Raw genomic sequence first — 10,967 nt, forward strand, 5'->3', positions numbered from 1 at the left:
GCAGTTCTGTGATTCTGCAAAATACACAAGCTAGTATTACCAAATTATTTAAAACTGAAAGAACTGTGAATGCTGGAAATCAGAAACAAAAACAAATTGCTGGAAAAGCTCAGCAGGCCTGTCAGTGTCTGTGGAAAGAAATCACTTGATGTTTTGGGTCCAGCGACCCTTCCTCAGAGTGGGGGAAGTGAAGGACTTTGTAGTTCAATCCTAAATTTTTTTTTCCATTATTTATTTGCAGATGACTATGCTACTGAGGCTCCAGGAAGCAGCCAATTATACCCAAAGTTGTGAAGGCGAAAATATCATGGAATCGTCTTTGCAGTCAACTCATTGAGAGGAAAACTACATCAAGGAATATGGGAGCCATCTTGTTTTTAATCATGCCACAACTACACTTTGGATATTGTAGTCCTGAAACAGAAGTATATTCTGTAATAGATGTAGTTAGGTAGGGGGCTAAATTAATGGATGGGTAAAATTGTAGGTATAAAGCCCAAAATCATATGTAAGTTAACTGTGATCATTTATTGTAAATCATATTACCTAGCCATCTGGAAAAAAACATCTAACTATATGGACTGTTAATGCTGTATTTGTACTTTATAATTCAACCTTCAAAAGTGCATGGCAATCATTTAAGCAGAAACAAATAAGATTTTAGTGAGCTTTATTAAGGTTAACTCCTAATCTACAACTCAAACAATTATAGGAGCCATCGCTGTTCCACTACTGCTGCCATTTCAGATGTCACACTGGTGCTGACTGGAGAACCTCTCCACTAATCTTTACAATTTATTGTGCTCAACACCTCATAAGTTCACACAGCTAAGATGTGAATCATGGTGAAACCACTAAAACAGAAATTTTGTTGTTTTCCAAGTTCTAATCTTATAATTGTTCATTTTGCAGTTGAAATATCTTTGTGCCCTGAATTTAAAAGTGAAATATTTTATGAAATTAGGATGTGCATCCAGTTTTAAGGTGGTAACAGTAATTCTATCACTCTATTCTCAGCAAGGTCAAGTACTCCAAGTTACTGGGCACTTAAACGACGCAGTGAAAGTGTTTAGTACTAAAAATAGTAAATCTTATACAACGTACACTGGATGCATAATTAACACAAAGACGAAGGCCATCCTATTAGAAGAAATATAACTCTTCTGCTTTGAATTGTACCTGACTCCTATATATGTTTTAGCTTCAAAAATTTACTGATCATCAAGCCGTGCACTGCACAAGATTGACAACGAAAAATCATGCAATGTAGCTGTGTCCTCTGGTTAATGCCCTGCTAACTGCAAAAACGACTTCATAAAGATATGGAAACTATATAAATAAACGGTACGATTATTGAAGTCCTACTAAAGCAACATCCCATTTCACATCTAACACTAGACATTTGTCCCGTACAATGGCATGAAAGAGGCAGCAGAATTTAATCTCACTTTAGGTGAATTCCTGGCTTCTAATACTTCCAACACACTTCCTGAGAATGTTCAAGTGATTAGTATTTTCAAATCTGATGCAATGGCATCATGAATATCACTAGCCTACGTTTACTGCAGGCAACGTAAAGCCGACAGCAAAGAACATCCATGACAATTGACAATTTTCTAAAGGAATAGCTTTTAAATGTGTAACTATATCATGGGGCACTAAACTTAGCTCTTTCAAGAAGCTTTTAACCACATCCTAAACTTCTCCCGCCTGATGAAACAACCATACTCCCTCTCCTTATTGCAACTGTTCCCATTTTAACAGAAGGTTGTCATTGTGCAGAAATTATGACTAATTGTAGGACATTCATGCAGAAATGTTATATTGCAAAGTCATTTATACAACTTAATGTAAAATTCTGAAAGTATTGCAATACATCAAAGAGGTTTGATCAGGCTGCACCATAGAAACACTGCTTGTTAAGAAATTTTATTTGTGCTGCATGATCAACTAATCTTCAGGAGTAAAGTGGAGATTATGATCGAGAACCTGAGGAAATTTAGTGTATTTCATGTCAGTGGGATTTTATTTACAATCAGCCGTATTCTCCTACCACTCTGCATTCCATAGCTGGATGTATGAATCTTCCAACATTTCTACCAAGTGTTGTTGCTGGCTGATTAAGAAAATATTAAAGAGTATTTACTATAGTGTGGTTATTTGGAATGTTTCATTAAGTTCAATGAAACACATTCAGAAATTTCACACTTCAAGGATAAATGTTTCAAGTTCACTTACTTCAACAAAAAGACCTCTTCAATTTTAAAAAGAAATCAGATCTATTATATGTTTAACAATCAAGATGAAGCCTTTGCCATTAAACTGATATTCTGCATGTGAAAATGTTGCACCCCATCTCATTTCAATTCATAATATCACTGTAACAAGAAATGTAAGAAAATTATCTCAAGCATTCCGTTACAATAGGGAAAATAGAAAAAAAATAGTAAATTGGGAATAGGAATAATTTATTGAAATGATTCATATTTCATTTTGACAGACTTATTTTAAAATTGAGCATTTTCTATTTTTGCACCAAGATGAAATCTGCCCCAAGCCATAATGAGCCTAAGATGTCGTCTTCTGTGTTATTTAGATTATGTGACAATTTGGCAAAATATTTAGCATCCATTGGCAAAATTGGTTCCCTCAAGTTTCTGATTTTTGTGCTGAATGTATAATTTGTTTGGAAGCACTTGCATTGTATTTGTCTGACATTTTAAAATATTGCTCTTAAAAGTGTTCCACCATCAAAACCATGATGGCACATCCTAATGTGAGCTAGGGGCTATTTTCATGATAAATTGTTGATTGTGTCCTGACAAATAGATATTTCAAACAAAGCATACCAACTTTATCATTAGATTGAGGTGCTGACATTGAGGTAATCTTGTTTCCCATTATTCAATTTACAGCTACTGCAAGCTGTGATGGCTGAATATATGGTACATTATCAAAGGAAAGCTTCAGGCTTGGGCTGTTGCTTGGCTCAAAACAATTCACACTTAAAGTGTGAAAGACTCCATGGATTCTATCTTCTGTCATTAATTACTTTCCAGTTTATCTACATAGTAATAATGTTTGATTTTCATTCATGGATAATTTCATTTGATATGAAATTGAAGCAAATATAAAATATGAATATCATTGACTGAAATGTGTGGAAAATTAAATATATCAACAGTTAATAGTTTTGTTTTATCCTAGTTTGGAAAGGAAGTTAGCATATTGCTATTTCATCTTTCTGCTTAGATTTTGATTTCTACTTTTCACAGTCTTTCTCTTTAAGAGTGATGGAATAAAAACTTCTTCCCTTTTCATAATATATTTTTTACATGTATGTGAAATGTTTTAATAGTCATAGTGAGTTTTCATTTGATATAACATCCATCTTATGGAGTGGCTCTTAATTTGACATGGATTGCCAAATTGACAATTATAATGAGTGAAGTCACAAGATTGGTTAATGTAGGAAGTAAAGAAGTCCACAGGTTGCTAGCAGTAAGGCATAATGCTCTGTGTCTTGCAAATTGTGCTGTTGTCCTCATAATCCTTGCTGCTGATGCTTAGAACGAAAGCAGGTTCCTTTCAAAATAACACAGATTTTCCACTATGGTTAGAAGAAAATCAATCCACTGGAAAGAAAGACAAAACAAAATTCAAGCAATGTGTTTCTGCTGGTGAATAGGCAATTTGTATTCTGGCCATTCTCTTAAGATTAAAACACACAACTTGTTGTTCGTTGCATTCTCATCTGATAAGTAAAATCTTAACTCTTTCCAAATCTGATGCTCTTTACATTTAATTGTACAAAACATTTTGGAATTTTCGAATTATCCATTTATAATTTTGTTCGGAGCCTGTAGTTTTGCAACTAAGCAATCTTTCTGTTCTTTCAAAAACTGGGATCTTCTTAGGTAAATTCTTTAGCCAACTGAAAGCTGAAACATTAAACTTTAATCTAGCAGTGTCATTTAAGTAAATCAACTAAGTTGAGATTTATTGAGTAGCTCCTCAGAAATGCAACACCCCCCATCAGCAACTAGGAAGTAGGCATGAAAAGATAAGGCATTGAAATCATGGAACCGTGTGGTTTATTTTTGTGCTGACGTTTTGCATGATTTAAGTTTAATTTTACTCATTCTTATTTACCCCAACTATTCCTAAATATCATTCCGTGACCTGCCTACAACATTTGGGTGTGTTGGAAAATGCAGGTCCATTCATTTCTGAAAAATAATATCCGTAAATGCTAACATCTTATAATTTTAAGTTGGACACAGTTTAAGTTAACAGAATTTCAATTATAAAAATTTCACTTCAAAAAGTGTTTGGGACCAGTGAGTGGAAAGTATCTCTACATTAATGCCGCAGTGCAGGTAGACTTAAACAAATTGTTATAATGAACCAGGTACTATAATGTGTTATTTAGAGCCTGAAGGTTTCCTTTGATGTTCTTTATCAAGATTTTCTGTAATTAAATCAACTGTATGGTGCTGAAACTACGCCTTAAAGATTACAATTTAATCACCTGTTCCAATTCTTTTTATTTGAATACTCAAGGTTAATAGTACTGTTTCAAACCAGCTAGAAGTACTGTACACAAAAATATTAACCTGAAACCTCTGCAATGTCTAGTAGTTTTAGATTAAGAGCAGGTTCACATTTTGAGTGTACTCTGTGTATGAATAAGTACCACATTTATACTACTGTTTGTCAGAGCAAAAAAGATATTAAATATTTATTTTCTCGTACACAGGTGAGCGTTGGCACAGAGCCAAAAATTATCCAACAGCTTCTTTAGTTGGTTTAAATTTGAAACTAAACATATTTTCTGTAAAAAAAAACCCTTAAATTTGTTTGATTTCTTTGAAATATACTTTGTAAAAAGTGAACGATGGTTGTATCTGTGAGGTGTCCTAGTAGCTTCAGTACTATATCACTAAACTCTTAATAGAAAGTTCTGATTCAAATCCCACTCTCAAGTTGACAGTATTGTACAGGCTTCAATAGAAGAAAGTTTAATATGCTGTGTGCAACTTGTAATGTGGAGGAAGTTGAAAAAACTGCTTTTGCTGGTAATTCAACCATGGCCAAGCATTACCTATCAAGTTGTAACATCCAACTCTTAGTGAATGCGGAGAACTCATTTTGAAAGGGTGAGGGCAAAAGTTATAAAACCAAATGCAAATTTGGGGTAAGGGATAACATCAGTAACTATAGTTGTGTAACATCATTTAGTTTCTTTGACCTGTAAGTTTGTTTTTAAATTTAATAATGAGACCAAATCAACTCAAAGATGACAATAGTTGACTGATAATAATTGTTTTAATTTTTGGTGTTTTATTAATTCACAAGTTTTCACTCAGTAAGATTGGCCAGGAACACACATTAGATTACATATTCGGTAGATCTATTACATGAGGTCTTGTAGGGTGTCACTTCATGTACACATAATATCATATCCATCTCCTTCAGTGCTGCTCTCAATTCCTCAACCTCATATGACAAGCACATACAAATATGAGTCAAAGCACAAAATTTTCACATACCATTCAACCTGGCTGAACACACTGAAATCTACCCAGTCTTGTGAATTTCAATAAATCAAACTCGTGCCGGAAAGTGGTTAGATGCTACCCATGCTGCTTATCAACCTTATCTAATAATACTGTGTTATCAGCTCATACAGGTCTTGCCATGAAGTGAAAGAAGGAAATAGCTTTAAGGTTCCTTGCAATTGGCTAGGAGCAGATCAGTAATTCCAGTTTAAATTTCAGTGGTTTTATATATACTTTGAATGTGGTGCAAACTTCAATGAAAAACTTTGTGAATATGGTGTGAAATAAAATGAGTAATGGTATCATAATTCATTGTGCAGCTGGAATACAAAGAAACCTCACAATCAGAATAGAAAAAAGTTTGCGGTTAGGGTTATTTCAAAGAATATCTTTGGATTCATATGGGTAATATCCAATTGTTGGCAGTTGTTTTCACCTAAAATCAAACAACTGTAAGTTATAAACCTGGATGTTTGGTAATTTTTTTTTGTGGATGGCAGTGGTTGACTTGAATGCTGTTTTTTACCCCCTCGTTTTCACAATGTAATTATTTTTAAAATATAACTTCGGGGGTTTCCTTCTTGAACCGTTGTTGACTGAAATGCACTTTACAAAATTTTTTAAAAAATCCTTCCTGCATATATGTCAGTTGATAGATGGGTGGGAGATAAGGATGCATTCATGTGAATCAAGACAAAATATAATCTCTGTTAATTTGGAATACATAGTAAACTAGCATCTAGGATTATGTAGGTATGGTTGGTTTTGAGTTGTTTTCTGTTCCAAATGCAAATGTTATTTGTGTCTTGTGTATTGTCCCACTCAATGGTCACTCAATCTTGTTTATTCAGAAAGCCAAGCAGTAATATTTAGTTTTGGGCAGTGGTAAATAAAGGCCCATATGGATTGTCCATTCATGATACACAACACTGATACTCAGTTTAATTACATCTAGTGAAATCAAATACCAGATACTACACATATCAGCGGCTGGTCCAATACTGTTCACTTTCCACCACCATTCCAGAGATAGTAAGTATTTTGGCTGTATAGTTTTAGACATGCCGTTGTCAAACCAGCCATTAAATAAATTGCAAACAAAAGTAACCTTGGAGGGAATTGTACAATCCTCTTGTCGAAGGGATTTCTTTCACTCTTTTAAATCTTGTACATTTCAGCACTGAGATCTTAACATCATGTTCAAATATCTAACCATATAAAATTGACGTGACTTCCACAGGATAAACACGACCAAATTCTAAACAAGTAAAGTTGTAGAATTCTTCTGACTTGTAATCAGATTAGTCTGGCTGAAACAATTTTTATTTAATTATTAATAATTATTTTCTACAGCCTTAAACTTATAGTTATATAATAGTTATGGAATTTATAACAACATAGAAGTTATCAGTTCATATAAGACCATAGTAAATGATTAAAATTAATTTCTGCAGTTCAGCTAATTTGCGATACAATAAAATTACCATGGAAACGTGTTTCTAATAAATATACCTAGTACCTTAAATATCCAATTGACATTCCTAATGTTGTACAAGAAAAGGGAGCTTCCTACCTTACCTGGAACAAAATCAAAAGTTGCTGGAAAAGCTCAGCAGGTCCGACAGCAGTTGTGAAGATAAAATCAGAGGTAAGATTTTGTGTCCGGTAACCTTTCCTCAGAGGGAGGGTCACCAGACCCAAAACATTAACTTTGTTTTTTTGATTCACAAATGCTGCCAAACTTGCTGAGCTTTTCCAGCAACTTCAGCATCCACAGTTCTTTTGGTCCTTCCCGACCTGGTCTGATCAACATATGATTTCAGTTCTAAGCTCTTTTCTTTTTATCTTTGGGTTTAAGCATATAGTTTTCTTTTTGTTATTTGTTGTACTTGAAATGTTTCCCAAAGCTGTGTAATACAACTGATTATTCTTTCTCTATTATTTGTGTCAATATACTCTGGTAAGAAAAAAAACACGTTTGAATTGGTCACTAAGTGGAAATTCACTCTGAAATAATCAAAGTAAGCTGACAAATTTTAAAAGATGGCAAATATTTACAAATTGGGTTTCCTATGGTTGAATCTGCTGGCAGTACCTTTACATTTTCTGGTCAAGTATTTTTTAAAAAATACTATTCAGCAAAAAGTTGCAGAATGCAAACTTATCTAACAAAGTAAGTTTAGTTGAATCAGTTAAACTTTGAGAATATTCCACAAGTTAATTTTGAACCTTATTCATGTGAAACATATCTGCACCAGTTTATAATATTTGTTGCTACAGCAACATGGAACTTCTTATAAAAGCAAAAAAAAGGTAAAATGCAGATTAAGTGTTCACCATTGTGCCACCGTTTTCAATTATATAAACATATATTTGGTGCTTGTTTCTTCATGTAAATATACACTGCAGCAACCAAAAATTGAAATGTTTAATCTTGGTCAACTGTGTAAATATGCAGTATGGAAAAACTCATTGACAATGGTCTGTTGTTGCCCTAAAATGTTGTACATGAATAACTTGCATTTTTGGTGTTTAAAAGAAGAATTCTTCTCTCACAGCTGTTTCTTTTTAATGCAGATGACCTTGTGTTAATGATAACAAGTGAAACAAGGTCATGGCAATTGATAGAGATGAATATCAAGACCCTTTACATGCAAGTAACTTCATTATTTTTCTTAACTGATACCTTCCAATACCAGAAGGTATCTGTGATATTTAGACAGTGTGCTTGATAGATGCACTATAAATAATTTATGTGAGCAGTTGTGGACCAGCGGGTGTTCCTTTGTGCTTATGTATAAGAAGACAATTGAGCAAACTTTTAAAGAAAGCTGAAAACATATAAACAGTAACTATCTGTTAAGCATGATAGTATGTTATGGCATCGTAATATTTTGCTATTTAATTTTTTTTCAAATGTTATTCAATGTAACTAGAAATGTTATTAATGAAGTTAAACTCTTAATTTCACTTGTGTTACTTTTATAATTCAAATGGTTCTTTATACAAATGTAGAGGTGAACAGTTACTCTGAATTTATTATCAGAGTGTTTGCACAGTTACTGGTTAGGTAATTAAAAAGAAAACTGCCTTTTACAGTATAGAATTTTTTACAGGTTTCTCTTGTGTCATGTTTTTGGAGTTGTAGGATATATTTGAAGAGGTTTTTTCTGTACGTATAGAGTTTGGACTACCACTTTCAATCAAGCCTATGTGATGTGCTTCTAATGGTTATTTCTGATAGTGTGTGTGGATTAATGTGCTAAACAGAAGCAATGATTTATTGTGAGAGGCTAGGCAACAATTTCTATTGGCATTTTAAAGATCCACTCCACAAAGATGATTGGAAACCTGTTTTATTAGATTGCTAATAAAGCTTCCTTTTGATAAACCCTTAGAATTTGTCAGTAAATATTTAAGGAATTAATTAAACTAGTGGAGGCATTTCCCTTTGGTTTAATTGTATCCAATTGGATAGCTGAAATGCTAATTTTGATTGGATGATTTTGAATCTGAATATACTCGAGTGTTTTCATCTCTTCTTTGAACATATCGGCTGTAAAGTTGAAAGACTTAACGAGGTATGTGTCAGGCACTATTCTCTTTCATCAGATATTAGAAGTATATTCAGTCAGTGTTATACTGTTTAATGCACAACGTCCTTTATTCTTTAGTCATACATAGACTTGGGTGTAATATTTAAACATTAGTAAAAGAGTATCCAAAACTCTATGCAATTTTGCTGTAATACCTCAGCCTTAAAATGATATATTACAATCCAAAAGAAATTTGAAATATTTTAGGACTCAAATTATCAACAAATATGATCATATTTTAATAGCTTTCAAATCCTATGATGACCAAATAGAAAGGAACAAAAACAGAATTGGCTGGAAAAGCTCAGCAGGTCTGGCAGCATCCGTAAAGAATATATCAGAGTTAATGTTTTGGGTCCGGTCAACAGGACCTCAGAATGGGTCACCAGACCCAAAACAAGAACTCTGTTTTGGTAGCATCTGTGAAGGAAAAAACAGAGTTAATGTTTTGAATCTGGTGATCCGTTCTGAGGTCCTGTTGATCAGACCCAAAACACTAACTCTGATATTTTCTTTACAGATGCTATCAGACCTGCTGAGCTTTTCCAGCCAATTCTGTTTTTCTTCCTTATTTACAGCAGCCACAGTTCATTCAGTTTTTATTTCCAAATAGAAAGGATGTTTTCTTCTCATTTAGCCATTTTAACAACTAAAGATAATTCAGCTCTAATTTGACATTCCACATGCATTGATGTTTACTTTAAAAATGCAGAATTAAAGTGTGATTTTATTTGTTAAAACAAATAAAGTGAAATAATTTCCACTGGGAGATCCCTCTAAAATGTAAACTGATTTGATAATCTGAATTGGAAGGATCTATGTTTCTATAATCCCAGAAATACATTTTTGTCAGATCATGAAAGAACATGTGGAAGAATCAGTTTATACCCAAACAATGAAAGTGGAGGAGCATAGCCAATACAGATTGCTGAATGGTCTTGTTTATATGCCATTAAGTTGGATTGCTAGAATTTAAAAGCATTAACATTACAATGTTTACTAAACTGTGAAGTCATAGACTCCCATGTTAGCATGTTATTATGTTTGCTCTAGGTGCTCTGTTTTCAGTTACTTTTTATGAACAAGTTTTGCAAAGCAGCTCTTTGTAAACTCGCTTTATATTTTGTACATTATAATGTATACAATGTATATAGGCAATGTCAGCGACAGCAATCATTTAAAATGTCTGTAGTCTTTCAAAGAAACTAATGGAGTCTGTGCTTTGTGCCAGAGTAAGTTATCAACTACCTTTGCTCTTGGCCTAGTACCAACCTGAAGCATGTTTCTTCGACAACAGAATTATCATCTGTCTAACCTTCTGTCCATTAAAGTGATGCTACATAGCTGTCTGTTGTTTTATTTCTAATATCAGTTGGAAGGTGAATTGGGCTATGTACTTTTCAATTCTATTTTGAATGCCATGAAGACAAACCTAAAGACACAAATGGATGCAGTTTGCGGTTGATCATATATAAATCCATGTAGGTTAGGATAAAATATTCTATGACATATTGTAGATCAGCAAAGATGAATACAGTGCTTTATATGAATATGATATGAAGCAACTAGAACCAGCTTCATTGTTACTCACACTTCTTTCTGTAGGAGTCTGGAACCATGAGCTTGTGATCTCTGTCTCTCTGTCTGTCTGCCCACCATCCTCCCCCTGCCCCCACCCAACCACCGACTCCCGCTGTCAGCACAATCCCTACAAATCCAGGATGTCTAAATACGACTAATATGTAATCCGGCCACTTCAAGCAGCAATGGGTAATTACTTAAGTAATCAGTCATACAGCACGATCGTATA

The 10,967-nt window shown here is 33.7% G+C and overlaps 1 protein-coding gene across 4 annotated transcripts in view; it reads left to right on the forward strand.

Moving 5' to 3' along the window:
• The window catches only part of LOC125463028 (neuron navigator 1-like), a 618,648-nt gene extending 608,148 nt beyond the window's left edge, over window positions 1-10,500 (forward strand). For all 4 annotated transcript variants that reach the window (XM_059653430.1, XM_048553660.2, XM_059653432.1 and 1 more), the window contains one exon: window positions 242-10,500. In XM_059653430.1, the coding sequence (XP_059509413.1) occupies window positions 242-337 (96 nt within the window). In that variant the 3' untranslated portion in view covers window positions 338-10,500. The remainder of the gene's footprint in view (window positions 1-241) is intronic.
• Window positions 10,501-10,967: the final 467 nt, after the last annotated feature.

The sequence above is a fragment of the Stegostoma tigrinum genome, chromosome 21 (assembly GCF_030684315.1).
Source record: "Stegostoma tigrinum isolate sSteTig4 chromosome 21, sSteTig4.hap1, whole genome shotgun sequence".
Taxonomy (NCBI): Eukaryota; Metazoa; Chordata; class Chondrichthyes; order Orectolobiformes; family Stegostomatidae; genus Stegostoma; species Stegostoma tigrinum.